Genomic DNA, 20,473 nt, shown 5'->3' with positions numbered 1-20,473 from the left:
CATAAACCACCTATCTTCATTCCACAGACTTAAACACCCTAACTCACTTCAACCCGTTATATTCCATTCAAAATAAAAGCAAATCCTGGATCTAATGAATGCACAGGGCAATAAATTTTTGCAGAAAATTTAGAATTTTTCTCCATGATGCTCATAGCACTTGGAAGGCTTATTCCTAAGTATACACAAACATCATTTACTACCTTTATCTTCCTGTAAATCCTTCCTTTCTTATGTTGCCTGAAAAATGTAAACCTTAACAGTGGTCGGATTTTTGGGGTGTCGAAGCTACTGCCCACTGTGACTACCAACAGTGCCCAATTGTTTGATTGTCAGAGTTTACCAAGTGTTACTATAGTAATTCATTATAAACGCCTCCATCCATATGAAAATGGCCACTGGAAAGTGAAACAAGATAAACAATTAAGAAACTAACATAACTTTCTAATATCTAATTGGGAGAAAATAAAAGTCCACAGATCTGAAACTACATTCTCTAAACAAGATGTATTTGTCCCTCAATTCTATACTAAGGAATTAATCATTAATTCCTCCAATTAAAGTATTTCCTTCTCTCAAGAGGTGACTATTCAAGAGAAAGAGCAGCATCTATTGTCCTCAACGAAGGAAGACAGAATCTTGTTCTAATTTTATCCTCTTCTGCAGTATTTGCCTTTTTTGGGGGGGAAAAAAAAAAAAAAAAAAAAAAAGAGTGCTTAATTATTTACAAAACCAACCTATTCTATTCACGTATCAATAACAGATATAAAGAACTGCTTTCAAACTGCACTGTCCAAGGAGGTGCAGCACCTAAATGCCAGCTCACAATAATTCAGGTAAAAAAAAAAGTAAAATGCTCTGTGTGTGTGTGTAAAAGCAGGAATTCCTGCAGTAAATACCACACATACCAACCTTTTAAAAAGAACTGGTGTGAGTTTCCACAGCATATTTTTTTTCTTTGAACCTAGAATATAAATGATCACTTTCTAAATAATGGCAAACAGTCTGTTTTGCCAAATTGGCAGAAAAGCTCCGTTTTCCTGAGAGAGTCATGAGAATTTTTAAATTAAAACTGGAAATTTCCAAACATGCATATTTTGTATCCTAGACTCCAACAGCACACATTCCTGTTACCGTCAAAATGCAAAAGAAAGTCGACCAAGATTAAAGGTTTACCAATTAAGATTTTCCAAGCCATCTATAGGACTGATGCCACAGAAACTCACAACGTAAAAACTTGCTGGCTGCTTCTCCTGAATAAAATACAAACATTCAGGTGAGCAGTCAAATCCGGTGGTGACAAAAGGAACTTCTGATTGCTCACCAAATGCTAAAATTGTGAGCACATTCCTGAAACTTGCCTGGGCTTATAGTGACACCAGGCAACATCTTTCTACATCCATACCTTTTTACTGTGTATGCCAGAGAGATTGGGTAATAGGACCACGGCGAATGAGCCTCTTACCTTCGTGTTGGCGCATGCTTTCCCCTTCTTGTAGTCCTTATGGCTGCCTCTTTTATCCAATTTGGCCCACAAGGCTTTGGCTTTCCAGTAATTGAGCTTGGACTTGAGTTTGTGATAGAAGGAACGATAGTCCTTAGGCTTTAGTTCTAGGTAGTCACAGAGCTCTTGGAAAGCCTTGAGAGTCCCCTTGCAGGTGGAAGCCTGGACAAATCTGTCGAAGAGAACGTGAGCCTGGTTCACCTTCTCGTTCTTACTTTCCTCCATGCTTCACACTTGGCAGCTGCCCAGGGGGGCAGCTGTGCTCTTCCAGTCTGCCAGATTTCCCGATGTTGCTCCGCTGAGCCACTTTCACCTCTGGCTTACAAGCATTATTAACCTAGAAAATAAAAAGAAGAAAGTGTAACTGAACTTGCTCTTTTCTTTTTCGTTCCAAAGTTTTGTCTTGCTGAACTGAGAGCCCAGATTCCCAGTCAGTCCTCAGCTGATTGATATCCCAAGGATTTCTGCCCAAGCTGACTGAAGCAGAATTCACTGAGCCTCACTGCAGACAGCAGCACATCTCACACCTCTGTTAAATCACAAAATACTTTAACCTGAGCCAGTGCCTTGGAAGTTTTATCAAAACTCTTTCTGCATGAAGAGCAGAGAAGTTACAAATAAACAGGCAGATGTCCCACAATGTCTGGGAGAGGACAGAAGTTGTAAAACAAAACAGGCTGACCTGCTATGTCGCAGTTACTGTGTAACACCACAGCAATGGTTACGGGCTGGTCTTAAAAACACTGCTAACCACAAAGTACTTCAGGAGTTGGTACTCCATCAGTAAAATAAGCTTTGGTTCCTTCATTCTAAAAAGACATGTGTCTTTGGTCATGATAAATAAAGATGAGAAAGGATGGCATAGCACAAGCCGATATAGAGCCCTTGCCAAGACTGGTTTTTGCACAGCGATCATCACTGTGATCTTAAAAATGAGTTAAACCTGCTAATAGCAATCAATTTCTTAGGAAAATATGTCAAGACTGAAAAAAGGAAGCCTGTCTGTGTTGCATCAAGCAGTACAAACATTTCCCTTACCTAAAGCCTACACACATCTTTCTGTCAGTAAGTGAGCAGCCTAAGAGTGAAATATGGCTGGTGCATGATCCTTCTAAGATTCCCATACTAATTCCTCTATTCTGTGGTTCTCAACTTCTTTTGATGTGCAGGCCCATACAAAATTTTGGGGGGCAGCTGGGGTCTACTTTAATCTGCTGGGGCAGATCTGCTATCATGAGCTCTGCTACTCCTTTCTGGGGTCCCTCAGAAGCAGGCTGGAGACCTACAGAATTAATTGTTTCAATCACAATTACAGATTTTGTTTAAAGAATAGATATCTTCTCTTCCTCTCTCTTTTATATATAATAAGCCTTCTTCTTTCTTTTATGCATAATACTAAGTACATACACTAGATTACCCTGCTCTCTGGGAAAGAATAGCTCTGTTTGCCTTCAGATACGAAGGCAGCATGGGAACATGCATGAACTATTGAAGTGAAAGCACTTCTGAGGTGCTTTTTGCCCTTTGTTTTTTTGCAAAGGGTATTAAGGTAAAAAGGGAAATATGTGGACTTGGATAAAACTTTTTAGATTCCCACCAGCTCTTTTCCTGCTTCCAGCAGACAGGAAGCCAAGCCAAACAGTACAGCTCATGTCTCTTCCCCTCCCATATGGCAGCTCTGCAGCAGTTTATTTGGGCACTCCTGCTTTTCAGCCTAACATGGTATTTATCGTTTATGTTTAGAAACAGCAGAAGAGGCCTGGAAACCTTTACATACAGCCACAAACTGGTAGTTTTTAAAAATAAAAGTTCCTACAGAAGTCAAAGTACAACAATGGGTTATAGTGCAGAAGGCAATTCTAACTTTATTAGGACAACTGCCTTAGAGGACTCAGTACCCATGAAGCTGCTTTTCTAACTGGCTGACAGCGACGCCCATGCCCATATCAGTACTGCTCACTAAGCAGGATGGAACTGCTTTCCTTATTTTTCCATCTTAATTTCACGGCTGTGAAGCTGGAAATGTGCTCCATGCTTGCATCTCAGGGAAACCACTGCACCCCTACAGAGGCCTAAGTCAGAGAACTCTAAAATGGTTTGGTTTGGAAGGGACCTTAAAGATCACATAGTTCCAATGCCCCTGCCATTGGCAGGGACATCTCCCACTAGACCAGGTTGCTCAAACTCCATCTAAACTGGTTCTTGAGCACTTCCAGGGATGGAGCATCCACAGCTTCTCTGGGCAACCTGTGCCAGTGTCTCAGCACCCTCACAGTAAAGAACAACTTTCCAATATCCAGTCTAAACCCGCCCTCTAACAGTTTGAAACCATCCCATCCCCCCTTTGTCCTATAATGCACGTCCTTGTAAAAAGTCCCTCTCCACCTCTCTTCTGGCCCTATCACGTACTGAAAGCCTGTGTCTCCTCTTTTGTTCTCAAGAAAAATATTACAATGAACTCCAACAAAACACCTCTAACTCTGAAGGAGTCATTTCAGTGTGCCTGTGTCATACAAACACAACAAAATACCCACAGTCTAAAGCCATATGCCTCATTAACAGCACAACATTCCAAGCTGAATACTCTTCTCCTATGTTCCCCCACCTCTTGCACCCCCACTCTACCATCCAAACACTCACTTTACACCAGTGCTTTGGATGACTGAGACTTCTTCAGAAAAAGCAATAGAAGTTACATGACCTCAATTAAGTGGAGTCACAACTTAGGTCTGTTAGTCCACATTCCACTACTGATAAACCCAGATGTAAGGACACCATAGGGATCATTTCTTACTCTTGCTTCTCCCGCAGTTTTTCACCAAGGAAGTGAAGCGGCATTGGTTTTGCACTGCTCAAAGACTCCAAAGTTAAAACCCAACCTCTTGTCACTCTAGGAACTTACTGCTCCGTGTCCAGGGTTTGCCAAGCCAGGAGCCAAACCTGCAGAAAGCAGGTCACTTGAGCCAGCACATTCCGGGGGCCACCTTAGCACGGCAGCTCTACTGACATCCTGCTTCACACAGCCTGGGAAATCAGTTATGCCCCCAGGTGAAACACCCAGGCTTCAGTCACCACATTAGGTCACTCCCTAGAACTCTGCATTCCTGATGTAAACACCCCAAGCCCTTGGAACCCATAAGCAACACGTCAGAGAACATGGAAATTACAGGAGGAAAGCAAGGGCAGGCAAGAGTTATTTGCCAGGTTTCCAGGGTACTTGTGTGCCTTGCTGGCTGTTCTGCAAGTCTGCAGTATCCTGCATGTTTTGTCTCGAGGCAGCTGATTGCTGACTCAGAAGCTCTGCGAATTCCTTGGCTGTGGCATTGGGCGAGGAAGACAAAGCCCGTGGAAAAACGCATGCAAGAACAGTGTTCACGTTGCTATTTACAATAATAGCAGGAGGTTGTCACTGACTCATGGCTCCAAGTACCCTCAGGACCTCCAGTACTCACCCAAGGACAAAAGAAACCAATGAAAAACACAGAGATGCAGGCAGTGAATAATTCCAGGTGGTGGTTCCTTCGAAGAGTCACCACAGATGCAGGAACATGAATATTTTATCAAATGCATACACGAGAAAAGAAGGCCCAGTGCCCTACTTCTGCCAAAGGCAAGAGACAAGAAGAGATTTTGCAAATTCTACACATAATGAATTTGGTTGTACAAATTGAAGTTCTGCAGCAAGTGTTGCAAATGCAGGGCTTATATATTTCAGGCAAATAAACCCCCACTATATGAGTCACCACCCTCCTCTACATTTCCATCCTAATTTTGTTAAAAGTGTTCATTCAAGCAATGCCTTGAGCCCGGGAAAAGAATAAAATACTGTGGGAAAGTATTTTTCAGCAATCTCTTTTTTTTCCATCAGAAATTATTGAGTTAATTCCATCTACATTCACAGCTTGTTCCCTCTAGCCTAAACCAGGAGTGAATAAAACATGTGCCAAAGTAACTGCCCAGCTGCACCTCAGAACGCTGAGTTTCTTTGAGCACAATGTAAATGCTTTCTTGCATTTGAGTTATTTCACAGCCAGGCAAACACCCTGGATGCACCCTTGACAGACAAATCTCTGAGAAGTCAGACATCAAGAAGAAGCGGCAATACCACATGGAATCTGAAAGCGGACTGGTCCATGACCATAAAACTGCTCTCCAGCAACATCCCCCATGCCCTTGCCTCCCTTTCACTGCCCCTTCTGTAGCTTCTGCCTAAGCAAGACTCAGAAACATGCTCTGGAAACTCCGAGATTACTGCAGTAGCCAGGCAGCCAGGACACACTTGCAACTTGGCTAGCAAAAGTCTAAGCACAGATTATAGTTAAGCTTATGCTGCAGACAGTGGGGACACCTATTTTTGTCTCTCTCCTCCACCCAGCCTCCAGTTTTCTTGTAGGAAACCAATTACCTTTGAGACTCTTCTTCCTCATTGAATCTGGATGAAATTGTTCAAAAGTTATTAAGGATGAACTGAAAAGCAGATGAACAAACGGCTCAATCCTGTAAGCCTCCCTTCTTTAGGAAGCCAAAAAATCTTTATTCCAACAAATGAAAAAACTGTTTTCATTTCCAAGATTTAATTTCTTTTACTTTTAGCTAAAACTGAAGAAATGGATTTTCTACAATATGTTCATGACTTTCTAAGTGATCACAGGTACCAAAAGTACAGCTTTAGGGCAGCGGTAAGACTGTGGAACAGATGGCAAAAAGAGGACAATTTTGACAAGAAAAGCTAAAGCCAAAACTGGCAACTATTTTAGCTCCATATTATGCAGACCAAGGAGGGGAAAGCAGGAGGACAAAGGCGTGGTTGCCATTGTTTGCAGCTTCCCTTTTACATCAGCACTGTCCACAGCATGTTTTAAGATAGTGTTTAGATCGGTTCCCGTTCATAACATTCAAGACTCAAGCAAATAAGCTGTCAAAAAACTGTGTTTTAATAAACCTATTAAACTTGACTTGGTGCTCTTCTGCCCACCACATGGGAGAGAGTCTTTTGGGTCTCCACCTCTTTCCTGTCTACCCTCCCTCCCAAGTGAGGCCAAAAGTGGGAGAAAGAGAAACCAAATATGAACTTGGCTGCAAATACAAGAACCTGTTCTTAGCACATACACAAACACTTCATAGAACTCTCATGTCAAGAAAAACTCTACCCAGTACTGACTTGAGAAGAAATGCTAATTATATCCAAGAACATGGAAACATACAAATACAGAAGCAGTTACAGAAAATGTTTTGGTTCCCAAATTCACATCAAGGTACAGAAGAAAAATGTGTACGTTGCTTATTACTAACCATTTCTTCAATGCCACAACACAACTACTGAAAGCATTTGACTTACAAAGTGCAACCTTTTATCTATGAGAACTCAAAAAACACATTTTGCTGCTGCTCTCATACACAACTCTTTGATCATAGCAGTCCCTACACTGAATGAACACTAACAAAGAGAGAGACCAAGAAACAGATGAACACTTTTCTTTGGAAGAAAAAAAAAGGAAATTATACTGAGGAAGAGGTAGCTGTCCCCTCACAGGATGATAAGGGAATAATAGTAGGACATCTGGATAGGTCTCATTCTCACACCACCACATAACAGAGCAACAAAGTTGAATGTCATTCCCTCATGTGAAGTGCTTTGAAGCTGTTCCTAATGTTACATTTCAACATAGAAATCCATCCTAAAGTTAGTTCCCACCCAGTTTTACAAGCTGCACTTCCCCAGAGTTCTGCAAACACTATAGTAACCTGAGAAAAGTGCCTCTTTAAAAAACAACCAAAAAAAGGCTCCTACAATTACCAGAACTACACTTCCACAAAACTTTATTTCTATGACTTCAAACGGGGATAAAACAAATTGGCTGCCTTAGCACAGCAAGGTATATCAGCTTGTGACACGATACAGGACACGCACCCATTCATTTTTCCAAGCTAGCATGCTGTGGATACCACAAGAAACACCAGAAACACCAGCTTTTTTGAAAAAAGCTTTACTGAACATTGGAGAACAAGAACACTGTTCTGCCCCAATTAGAAACTCTGAGCAGAACGAAGACTGGAGGCTACAAACACACTTTAATGACCTCTGCAGCTCAGTAAGCCAAGTCCACTGAGGTCTCCAGATTCTGCCAGTGCACTGATCACCCCAAACCATTCCATGGCACAGGGAGAAAACAAATAGAGCCTGTATTCGTATTTTGAAAAAAAAAAAAAAAAATCTCATAAAAGAAATTCACCAACGAAATTCACATGAACACATTTGCAAAAATTTATATAAGCAAAAGCTTCTATCTGCCAGAACCTAGTACCAAAACACAGGCTGCAACGATCACAAAAGCAATTGCAAAGGAGAAAACATAATCAACAGGAACAAAGAGACAGATAGAACCAAAGGATCTGCAAGTGACAAGAGGAAATAAACTACCATTCTTTATTGAGCCTGTAAAATGGTTCAGAGATCTGAAAAATGAAAATCTCTAGCACCTTCTGCAGTATGTGCTTGCTTTCTGTTATGTGCACTTGTTTCCACTTAATGTGCTTCAGCTCTCCCTTTCATTACCTGATTGTCCAGGGAAGGGAACAAAGCTGGTGAAGGCTCTGAAGCACTAGTCCTGTGAGGAACAGTTGAGGGAGCTGGGGCTGTTTAGCCTGGAGAAGAGGAAGCTCAGGAGTGCCCTTATCACTTTCTATAACCACATGAAAGGAAGATGTGGCCCAGGGTGGGGTCAGCCTCTTCTCCCAGGGAACAAGTGACAGGACAAGAGGACAGTCAAGCTGTGCTAGGGGAGGTTCAGACTGGACATCAGGAAGAATTTCTTCAATGAAAAGAGTGGTCAGGCACTGGAACAGACTGCTCAGGGAGCTGGTGGAGTCACCGTCCCTGGAGGTGTTTAAGGAAAGACTGGAGGTGACACTGAGTGCTGTGGTCTGGTTGACATGGTGGTGGTTTGGCCATAGGTTGCACTTGGTGATCCCAGAGGTCTTTTTCAACCTCATTGATTCTGTGATTCCCCCTTACATAGGGCAAAGATTACTTATCACTACTTAGAGTCACGGGATCCAAACGAGGCTGAATTTACCAAAGCCACCTTGATTTGTGTCAGTCATTAAGAGAAACACTTAGGCACCTCAGAAGCAAGCTCAAAGACTGGTCATTTGTGCCAGCATTTATTTTAATCACAGCAGATAGATGCCTAGACTTTTAACTCCAAGGCTCACCCCTCTGTGGTTCGGCAAATCCAGACTCTCACAAACAAATATTCCAGCTACAGACAGTAAAAAATGAACATGGAAAGCAAGTTTTATTTGTGCTGCTTCCAACTCTCAGCTGTTATGGGTGTGGAAAAGAGGCAGGCACTTCCCGAAAGGAAGCGGTGGAGGACAAGGGAGTTAGAAAACAGGATTAGAAGATTCCGAATTTCACCATTCTTACACAATCAGCTAGGTATGGCATCACAAATCCCCTGCACAGAGCAGCTCAAACAGATTACAGATTAGTTAGTGGATGTATAACCATTTTCTGTGGAAGAAGACTGATTACAGAAAGCAGAGGAAGTTTAAAATTTTGGAATCTTCTTCCCTATACACATCTTGCAAGACTCTTCTGGGAGCCAAGAAATCTAAGTAAATAGATATTTGAATAAAAAAGCTATAAAGATTTCTCCAGCCCACAAACCACTTCATTTAGAGGCTGCTGAACTTTAAAAACAAAACAAATCCCAAGCTTTATTCTAGGACAAGTTCAGGAAGGGTTGGGATCATGCTATAACCCATGGGCGCAACTGTGGCCTGTATAATTACCACGTAAAATGTACATGCAGAATCGAAAAAAACACCTAAGAAATTGGACCTTAAACCCAGACCTCCAGAACTGCCACCTCCTTTCCCTTAACAAGGAAAGTCCAACCAGGAACAGCGTCTCAAAGACTCACCTGCAGATGAGGTCACTGGTAATCTGTCACTCTACATCCCAGCTATCTGCTGCTCCAATATGCCCTGTCCCCAGCCCCCCCAGAGCAGGCTGACACCCTCAAGCTTCAACTGCTGCCAAAGAAAACCCCACCGTGTGTTTATAACCACTCATGGGTATACCCTGCTCCTGTAACTCAAACCACTACCCCAGCCTTCCTTTCTCCTTCCAAGTTATGCATGAAAATATGTGCTCTGCAGTCTGTCTGTACATCTAAAATCAGAAATGGCCATGACAACAAACTCAATCTAGGTTAGATCAGGCTGTTTCTTAATGCTCCACAGGCTCCACAGCCATGTACTGTCCTCCCACATCAGCCACTAGATTAGACCATAATATACAATTAAGCAATTTCATTTTGTTTTGCAGAGGCGGAGAATTACACACCTCAGCAAGAGCACTACTGACTGAGCAGAGTCTGAGCAGGGCACCAAGCAGGCTTTGAAAGGAACCAGAAGACTACTTTCCATCATGGCTTGGCTTATCTTTTTTGATCCATTCACTATGGAGTTACACCTCATTCTTACAGTAAAATCTACTTGTTAGACTCGAAAGGTATGGGGCTTCTAGGTAACAGGAGAGATACTGAACATGTTCAATGGACACAATGCTAAATCCCAATTTGTCACAGGAAGAAAACACACCCACACAACAATCCTGTAACTTTTATTTCATAAATTAGATCGTTTGGTTGAGGTCTATTCCACACATCCCACAAACCTCCTCTCTAACCTCTCCCAGGCTGCATTCCTGACTTTATTTTCAGAGGGGAAAAAAGTCTTTATCCCATCCTTTCCTCAAAATACTTTTACTGTGCTTACATTTTGGAGTTCTTGACAGTATCTTAAACTTCGTTTAGTATTAACCCTCGATAAATTTACTCATGTAAATCTTTCCTCTTTCCAAGATAAGAATACCAACCTTTTGCACTCTGGCATGCTCCACAATTCTCAGTAAGGATAATAATTTTAAAAAGCAAAGCAAAATCCAACCCTTAGCAACTAACAAACTGTGAGACCATCAAATGACAACTGATCAAATCCAGCAACTTAATGAAAGTTTGTCTCTATCACACAATCTGGTGTGTCTGATACCTCCCCATCATTCATTTTCCTCATAGGTACAAGGAAAGATTTTACCAGCAGACAGGAATGTATTGTAAGCAAATAACCAGTTCAACATCTGGGCTCAACCTTGACAAACAGAATAAAGAGGTTATATTCTGTAGCATGAGAAAATGTACCAGAATCTCAAAAAGTAATACAAACAGTAGGTAGAGAATGGGAAAACCAAAACTCGCAACATCAAACTTTCAGCTCTGGGTATCAGATAGTACCAATTGCACATATTGTTACACAGGTTATAAATAGTAACCACGCAGCACCCTCCCCACTTGGCTGAACACTGACTCTCAGTGAACACTGAGCAGTTTCAATTGCCCAGATAGCGATTCCCCTGCAGCCGTGGAACCCGCATGGTCTCAGCAAAGACCATGCCAAGCTCTGTGCCTGGAGTGAACGAAAATCTGTTAGGAAACCAGTGAGAGGAAAGAGGTGGAGGTGGTTCGGTGTTTTACTCTCCTCTCCCTGGGGCCTTGGCAGGCAGCTCCTGGAATAAGATGGCAGTCATCAGTTCCAGAGGCAGACATTACCAGTCTCCTCAAATACAGCTGCACTGGTGGGGACATGAAAAGACTTGGTACGAATTAGTCAGAGATTAAATTCAACCTAAGTGTAAGGATGCCATCAGCAGAATTTGTTCCTAGTAGCGAGGACACATAAAAGCTTCTCTCTTTGCCTTTCATGCGCAAGGACTGCTCCGTCTAGTCTTTTTAATTCCATCCTCCTTTGGATAAAGGCCATTCCTCTGCAAGGATATCAGGGGGTCTGAGGCAGATAGTTGGAAGGTTCAGCTGAGGATATCTGGCAGAGGAAGTAGCCCTGTGAGGGGGCATGAGCATTGCCTTTGCTTAATGCGGGTCTGAGAGCCCCCACCAAGGGACCTACGACCACTTTTTGTAGAAGACATCTGTGTGCACCTCCCTAACAGGCAAAGCTCTCCATGCTCACAGACTGCATTGTGAAACAACTTCTGCCCAGCATGGCTTGACAGGACCCAGGCACTGCTTTGCTACTGTGCTGCACACAGGCCAGGATCTGTCCCATAAGGCAGTCCAGCATTTCCACTGGCAGATGATTCAGTTCTGGACCCTGGACTCAAACTGTGTAATTTCCATAAACTCTTATTCCATAACATCCTATATTTGAGCACTAGCCAGAATGACCCTTTTCCAAAATGCTTTTAATGCAGCAAGGAGGAGCACAAGAGACTGCAGGTCACTTGTGACTTTTCTCAGTGACAATACCAACAGGCTGCTGCTGGCATGTCTGGAAAAGAAAAATACTGCAATTAAGAAGCACTTTCTTCAACTTCATTCAATGTCTGCTTTCAGGCTCAGTCAGCCAGAATGGGCTGGTAACAGCTCTGTAAACTGGGAATGACCAAGAGTGGTGGCAGAACCACAGCATGGCAGTAGCTGCTTTCCTGGAAATCCACACAGTGCTCCTGGAGAGCGTTAACTGCACAGAACAACCTGGGCTCCTCAACATCTGAAAACTACCCTCCCTCTAGTTGTTCACTGGCAATGAACAATTTAATATCTACATATTTACCATTAGTTTATGCTAACAGAAACAAATGCTGCGGTTAAGAAAGCTTAGTTTTCTCCAACTTGATGACTGAGAAATGTGAAGAATTTGTTTCCTATTACATTGGGAGCTACCAGTAAAAGCCAAGTCTACTCTCCACTCCCCTGTCATTTCCCATACATACACCCCAGAAATTATCACAAATTCTGTTTTTACCATGGACCCAAAAGATCTGGCTAACTGTAGGGAAAACATTCTTATTCCCTAGGGCAAACCAGAAAACTCTTCAGTATTTGGTTCCTGAAATTCTTGGGAGTGACCACAAGTAATAAGCAATGCTTGCTTTTAACCTTTCATTTCTGTAACACTCCTGTTTCTTTTCTAGGATAGAACAGACTATTTCAGCTGGAAGAGCCCTGCAGTGATCATCTGGTCCAATTGCCTGGCTGAACAAAAGTTGAAGTGTGTTGTTAAGGGCATCATCACAATGAAAGTTCACTTCTCCTCCCTGGCTGACACTGCTGGCTAGGCACACACCTTTTGCAGTAACTTCTGCATTATGCTCTGTAACTACAGGGAATAACAGGGAAATGCTCATTTAAAGAGCAAAAGGCAGACAAAAGGATCTAATGCTGATAAAAATGGGCAATTTCCTACCCTTATCACACGGTGGAAACTGAGATTATTAATGCTTTATGCCCCATCCCTGTTATCAACTCAGGCATTTCTTCCTGAGCCAGTTGTTTTTATGATCAATAGCTTTCTTTTAATTTCCAGGCCAAGTTTATACCTCTCTGTTCCTGTGATGATGCTGACCTATGCATTAGCTTTCCCTCCCTTCCCACATATATTTATAGACAATGCCACATCACCCCTTGATCTTCATTATGCTACGGTCAAATCAAGCTCTCTTGGACTAAGATAGGCTTTCTTTTCCTAGGCTTCCCAAGGAAAAAACTGCATATTGCTGGGTATGGGGTAGGAGTTCAGGAATTTGAAATGTGGAAAGGTTGTGTGATCTCAAGAAGAATCATAGCTGTACAGTGTATTTGACCAGATGGCACAATAGGGTGTATAGCACATCCCTCTCCTGCCCATTCTGGGCTTGCTTTAGCCTCTTCCACCTCTACAGTCCACAACTAGCACACATTTTAATGTGCTCACTGATCACAGGGATCACTCTTTCTCCTTTCTTTGTCATTTCCAAGTGAAAAGACATCAGACTGTCTCACACTATTGAATTTAATTTGTATCCTACAAATTCTAGTTCTTTCTATGGAACACCAATGTAAAGATAGAGCTGGTCGCAAAGGCAGAGCAATACACCCTTGATCCTTAAAGAGCAGGAACAGGAACCCTTCCCCCCAAAACTAGGTTCTTCCCCTCCTAAACACAAATTGGTACTTTTTGTGAAAGAAACAACTATGGTATTTGGATGCAGCAGTCTTTTCAGAAAAGAGATACAATAGCAATGCCATGGGCCAGGAAACTGGTGGAGCTTCACGTGGAAGATTCCCACAGGCTGTGGTCAGCACTTGTGATCAGCCCTTGCAGTCTCCTCTACTTCCTGACCTATTTATATCAATATAATGACTAGGGTAGAACACCTCTAGGAGTGACAGAAAAACATGCTGGCTTTTGTCCTGCAGCTCAGTGTTTGAAATCAGACAAGTGGCGTTCTAGAGCACTCTCCAGCAAGAAAAGCCCAAGGCAATTACTCAGTTTTAGTGATACTGTAGCCATTTCTGTAACCCTCTGTCCTCTGACAAGTGCTCTGCGGGGTGGGAAGAAGTGTGAGGGAGGTGACCCTGCCATTTGAAACTCTGTTTCCTTGACAGGACAGATGAAACTTTGCTTCTTCCTCTGTTCTAAAGAATTACAGCCTTGAAAGCTGAAGGTGGCAAGAGACTTCCAGAATTGTGCCTGTGTGCATAGGGCTGCCAGAAACAGCGTTGATAACAGTGTTGTTTGGAAAGGCTGCTCACACAATTTCAAGAAAACTGTGCTTTTGGTAGAACAGCTTACTAAAAGCTGCTGGTATGCTCCTGCACGTTGTTTACTTTGGAAAATGAAATTTGAATGTTGTTTTCCCTCAAAGGCATAGCTATGCTATGCAAAGAAATACTTCAGGCAATTTATGCCATATCTGTGTCCCCACAGCTAATAAAGGAATGTAAGATGACTACAAGCTATGTGGGTATAATCACTTCACCAGATCACATAAGAGAATTTAAGAGATAAGTACCGTTCTAAGTGCTCCAAGCACATATTTTATGTTGCCCAGGAGTCCATTACCCCAAAAGAAGAAAAATTATTTTGTGTATTTGAATTGCTTTTAGAAATAGCTGAAATACCCCAACAGTGTGGTTGGTTCAGCACTGCTCTAATCTGATCTTGAACGAGCTTGGTTTTTATCTTTTCCACATATGCTATGGAGCAGTGACTTCACTTTCATTAGTCCCCTGGCTAACTCCTTAGATCTGACAGTAATACAGCCATTAAGCAGATCAGCAGGGTCTCAAGTTTAACAGAAAGATCAGTATTTAGACATGTCTGTGACTTCAGTCCAAGGTTGCTGGCACATTTATAAACACCCACAGATTGAGATGCAGTAGTATCTTAGAGGAACAGAACAAAGCAGCAAGTTTACAGTATCCAGCTGTAATTAAATGTGAAACTCTGTCCTTGACAAGCATAATACAGCTTTGTTCACTGGATACAAGAGGTGCTCCCTTCTGTAGCTTGGACTGCTACCTGTTCCAGCGCTTCCACGTGCCCCTACGCCCATCACACTTGCTGGCTTTGGAGAGAACAGCCTGCCAGGGTATTGCACGGAGGGTCTAGAGCTCATGTCACTACACACTGCAGGGAGTAACCCTGAGGTTACTCAACGTTCTGGTATCTCAGTAACTCACAAGACACACTGGAGAGAACATCTGTGGTACTCACACGCTTCTCCATGGATTCACCCAGCACTTACTGACTCTGTGTGCCCAGATCTAAGCATTAGACTCCCACATTCCCTGCACTCCAGAGGACAAGGCAGTTCACTTCTAGCACAGAGCTATTTATTAGTTATACCACATGCCACATTAACATGAGCTTACATAAGTAAATTTAGAGCAAGGTAACACCTAATGAAAATGGCCAACAAAATAGGTACCTTGCTATTAAAGGCTGCTTTCCCTGGAAGAATTTAAAGCCACATAAGGAATGTGTGGGAGAAGCTGATGACACTGCAACAGCCACCTGCAGCAAGGCAGGTGTGGATGCAAAACACCTGCAAACAAACTCAACCCATAACTAAAGGTGAGTTTGACTTTCACGTAACAACTGAACATCACACACAATCCGTGCCCACATCTATTTCAATCCAACCTCGGGTCAGCCTGACAAATGTTGGGTCTGATGTCCACAGACACACAAACAACCACCCAAAGTGAACAAGAGCAGCTTTCACTCTCTGTGACTGCAATGACCAGGCTCGATGGCTTGCTCTCTCAGCAGTCTTTTCTACAGACAGAATGGAGCAGAGAGAAACTTCCAGCACACTCTTCTCCTGGCTTCCTTCACGGAACACAAGTTACAACCCATTCATGGAAAAACAGCCCATGTCCATGCAAACAAAAACTAGTCTGCCCCAACTGGGCTACACTCAACAACTGGAGTCAGTACTAAGGTGACCGTGACAGGATTAAGCTGGAGACCCGCCACACCATTAGCTGTCATCAGATCAGTATTTGGCTGCAGAAGGAGACAGATCATTTCTGGGGAAAAGGCATCCATAACTCCTTTTCTCTTCTTGGTTAGGAAACTTGATTTGGCTGTTGATTAGGGAAGTACACCAATCCGTATTGTTTAAAACTCTTGCTTGAGGAGTAGGTCAAACTAAGAAATGGTGAGGCACAGTACCACAGAATAATTAAAGTTGGAAAAGACCTCTGGAGATTGCCTAGGTTGATGCCACTGCTTAAAGCAGAGTCAGCTAAAACAGGTTATTCAGGACTGTGCCCAGTCAAGTTTTGAGTATCTCCAAGGATGGAGTCACAAGGGATGCTCTAAGCCTAACATAGTATCTCTTGCAACAGACAGACCTGCATATTTAACTTCCAGGCAGATTAATTTTTATGTAACCAAGCAATACAAGAGAGGACAGACACTCAAGTCCCAGCACACATCACCCTAAAAGGTAAAGTCAAGGGTGCCAAAAGCAGCAAGTCACTTTTTCCCCTATATTCATGAAACTCATAAGGTCCTCAGATTTCCTCCTTACCCTGAAACAAACTCAAGTGTTTATTCCCAGGTCTAATGGAACATTAAACAAAAGAAAGTTTAACCCACAAAGATAACACATGAAGCTTCTCTAGTGGATGGTATTGAAGCTGTGAATTCCGTTCTACATTCTACTTCCTAAACAAAGGCAACACCTAGTGCAAGGGTTTAACTAAACTGCCTCTTCTCTCCTTGAAAATAGTTCTTCCTGGTCAAGTTTGGTGACATCTGAATTTGCAGTAAACAAGCACTGGCAGAATTAAAAGTAACATTTAAGAGAACCTCAAGAAGTGATTGAGTGTCATGTTGGTCCAGATGTTGACCTAAAACACGTGAATTTCTTACAAGCTGCAGCACGAAAGAGGTACCTAATGACATCGAAAAGGATAGCCACACCTAACAGCAAAAAAACTAAGATAAAAAAATCCAAGCTATGTTTTCCAAGGGCAGAGTGCAATTCCTGGCAATGAGGCAACAAAGAATAGTTATGCAGCTGGCAACGGAACCACAAGGTTTTAAATAGATAGTTCAAAGCCAAAGATTACTCTCTTATCCTGTGCTGTCGGTGTTACAAGGCTGTGAGGAAAGATAATAATGTACAGAGAAGAATCAAAAATGTATCACTGCAATTTTAAATTAATCTACCTTTGCCTTTACAAAACCACTTTTTGGATGACTTGCAATGTGTCAATATGATTTAAAACAGTAGCTGTTTGTAGAATCCAAAGACATTCAGTCTGTTCGGTTTTGGTGTAATCAAAAATCTTTAGTTCTTGCAGGGTTGGCATTTTAATTTTGACATGAACTCGCTCAATAAAATAAGGTTCACCTCTGGGATGAGAAGCTGTTTCCAGTCTCAGTTCATGGGAGCTACTTAGAAGTACTTGGGGGAAAAAGTGATTTTGCTAGGAAAGGTCACTCATGGGGGAAGACAGGTTAGGAAACCAGCAGAGCAGGTTGACCCTACAAAGAGCAGATTTAAAAAAAACCCTTGTTTAGAAGGAATCTATTAAACCCGTGCATGTGGGACTGGAAAACCTACAGCAGGTCAACCCTTTTACACCCAGGGTCCTTCTTTCCTCATCCCCTAATAGGAGGGTCTGGAGACAGGATTTGAGAAGATTACCAGGTCAAAGCTGGAAGTGTGCTCCCGCCAGCAGTCTAAAAGTGAAGTTAATCACCTCAGCACTTACAAAGGGGCAAGGCCCAGGAAAGATTGAGCAAGGCTGCTTTCAGCAACTGGCCTGAAACCAATCACGAGCCATGTAAATACCCCGTCTGATCCCGTGGGCAAACAAGTCCTGGGCAATGGTTACTTGAGGTAACAGATGCCGGGTGACAGAGAACACACTTCTTTACACTGTTCCACACTGAACATTCCAGCAAGTCTCACTGGAACACTGAAGTTCTCCAGTCAAAGGTCTCTACTAGAAAGAACTTTTGTTAAAAGAAAATAAGCAACAATTTGTGTGTGTTTATTTAGAAAACAACTACCTCCATTCAAATCCTGTGGCAAAGAGGGAAAGTGGCACTAAGTCTTTTCCGGGGAAAAGACTTCAGTCTAGACTTAGAAAAGGCTTAGTCTAGACATGGATACCACAAGCACTGAAAATGTGACAACTTTTCTAGTGTCCTCAGTGCACAGGATCAGTGTCTAGCTTCTCAGAGCAGGCAGTCCAGGTAGGGGTCCACAGCTAAATTCAGCTATCACATTACTATACCCTGTCATGGTGCAGACTTGCTTGAAAACTTAGGGATTTATGCTATTTACGGAAGAAAATATCCCAGTCACCACCTTTTAGCCAAAACTTGAACCAAGTCTCTAGCCTAAAGAGGTCAGCTAGTGATCGTAGGAGCATTCACGGAGTTTCTTCTGCATTTCGTACATGTATACTCATCCTTCCCTTCACATAAAAAGGAAAGTATGGGGTTCTATTTTTAAAAACAAGCTTGTTTTCATTTAAAGAAGAATCTGCACGTGTGCAGTTTCAGTATCAAGTATTCCAGATTTTATGGGAAGTCTTTTCTTTAGTGACCTAGCTCCTCATGTAGTGAATCAAAAGCACATCCAAAGGAGACATATTAGGGCTCTGCAAATTATTACTACAATCCTTAAAATTCAGTTCTTCAAAGCCCATTTCAAACACAAACCCCTGATCATGGCTTTAAGATTTTGGAAGGAATAGAAGTGCCTAATTTTAAAACTTGCTACACCTTACCATTGCTAAGTTTATATAAATTATTTCAATGCATCCTTGAGCTTTCCAGTTCACTGCTTAAAGAAAGAAAAACGGGTATAGGTTTCTTTAGACTCAGAAGACCAAAAATTCATTTTTTAATTAATTTTTATTAAAAACACTAAAAAATTATTCCATATCTTGGTATCCCTAGTAATACTTTACAGATCACTATTGTATGAAATTTTGAGATAAGGAAACCAAAGCTGTTTTAATTCTTTTGAGGTTTGAATCTGCCACAAACAATGAGCAGGAAAAGCAACAGTTGGTGGTTTCCCCCCCCCCCCCCTTGTTTTTAGATTCTTCAGTGAAGAGGAAACCCTTTTAGAAAGAAGAGCTATTCCTGCAGTGCTACCTCTCCATTTCAAATTGTTAAGAACAGTGCAGGGATTAGTTTGGGGACAGAGAAATCTTCTTCCAAAAGTTTAAGGACGCTCTTCTCGGACTATTTTGGTCACCAATAATTGCACTGGAATGACACTGGAGATTCCAAAGGGAAAGCTGTTATCCATCACCAGCAAGTCAGCTACACTGAACTCTGTAAATACATCTCAGAGGAATCAAGTGTTAGACTTCTCCTACATTTATAGTACTGCGAGAACAGAACAAGGAATACAGTCTATTTAGCACTTTTTTGCATGTCATGATGTTTCCATTCTAAATTCCAAAATTTTTTCCTATCACTGAAGTGTACATTTCTTAAAACTGAGCACTTTTAAATGCAATCTCAGCCAAAAAGGACCAAGAGAATATTCAGTACCTATGTCCAAAGAAGAAGTGCTAACAGACATTTCCACCTTGAGAAAGGCCAAAGACAACAAGCTTGTTCATCAAAACCAGTTCCTGAATTTTACAACTTTCTCTTCCAGTCCTGTGGTTTCACTGGGTTTACTAAATCGTATCAGCTGGTATTATTAAGTACTTGATGATCATGCAGAAAGGAACAGCACTTCTGTGGTCGGAAATGCAGCCACACAACCTTCCTGTTAATGCATAACTGGAGGACGTAAGAGCAGATGCAAGCAGGATCTCCATACATACAGATCTGTGCTTCACTTAAATCTATTTATCCAGGAGATCTATTTCATGCTACCACTGAAAGGTATTTGTTTCTCTTCCCCCTGATTTTGGAAATGAGTTTTACCTAAAGACCATGCTGGAAACTCCCTTGCCTAACCAAACACAAGCAGCCTCTTCAGTCAGGTCAGAGATGTGACCTGACTCCCCACATGGCACAACTATCACAAGAGAAATGGAATAGGAAAACAAAGACAAGGTTTGTGGTGAGATGAGATCCATCCCTTAGGCAATTGTGGGATCTTCAGCTGTTTTATGCAAATCATGAAGATATCCATATCTTTATACCTCAGGGCAGAGGCTGTAAGAAATGTAACAATCTCCCTTAATTTTCAAAGCCAGTGAAAGCTAAAAAAAATACTAAAAATCAGCAAGGTTTTGGCAGAAGAAAAGATTTATAGCCAGTATTTAAAAAATAAAATCTGCAGTTTCAATCACCTCTGTATGACATGTCTGGGAAAACAAGTTCCTTTTTTTGACTTTTTTTTTAGCATTGCATTACCATTAAGTTTAACTAGAAATTGCATAAGCAAAGCCAAGAACCCAGCCTGCTTAACAGACAAAGCAAGAAAAAAAAATTATTTGCCTGAATCTACCCATTAAATCTCCTGGATGCTTTAAGGACACACCTCTTTAAAAATGCACACATATTTCATCTTTCTTACCCCTTTAAGAAAGGCTCCAATTGCTCTTTTAACATCCCCATTACCTTCACTTTTAAAAACCTGTACGTTTATCACTGCCTTTTCCTTGCACTCACAGTAGCTGT

At 41.9% G+C, this 20,473-nt stretch overlaps 1 protein-coding gene across 6 annotated transcripts in view; it reads right to left on the bottom strand.

The window, feature by feature from the left end:
- MICAL3 (microtubule associated monooxygenase, calponin and LIM domain containing 3) overlaps positions 1-20,473 on the bottom strand; it is a 162,990-nt gene that overhangs the window by 106,946 nt on the left and 35,571 nt on the right. For all 6 annotated transcript variants that reach the window (XM_019288722.3, XM_019288724.3, XM_039571041.1 and 3 more), the window contains exon 2: positions 1,466-1,841. In XM_019288722.3, coding sequence (XP_019144267.2) covers positions 1,466-1,729 — 264 coding nt within the window. In that variant the 5' untranslated portion in view covers positions 1,730-1,841. The remainder of the gene's footprint in view (positions 1-1,465; positions 1,842-20,473) is intronic.

The sequence above is a fragment of the Corvus cornix genome, chromosome 1A (genome assembly GCF_000738735.6).
Source record: "Corvus cornix cornix isolate S_Up_H32 chromosome 1A, ASM73873v5, whole genome shotgun sequence".
NCBI lineage: Eukaryota > Metazoa > Chordata > Aves > Passeriformes > Corvidae > Corvus > Corvus cornix.
This window is presented reverse-complemented; position numbering and strand designations above follow the sequence as displayed.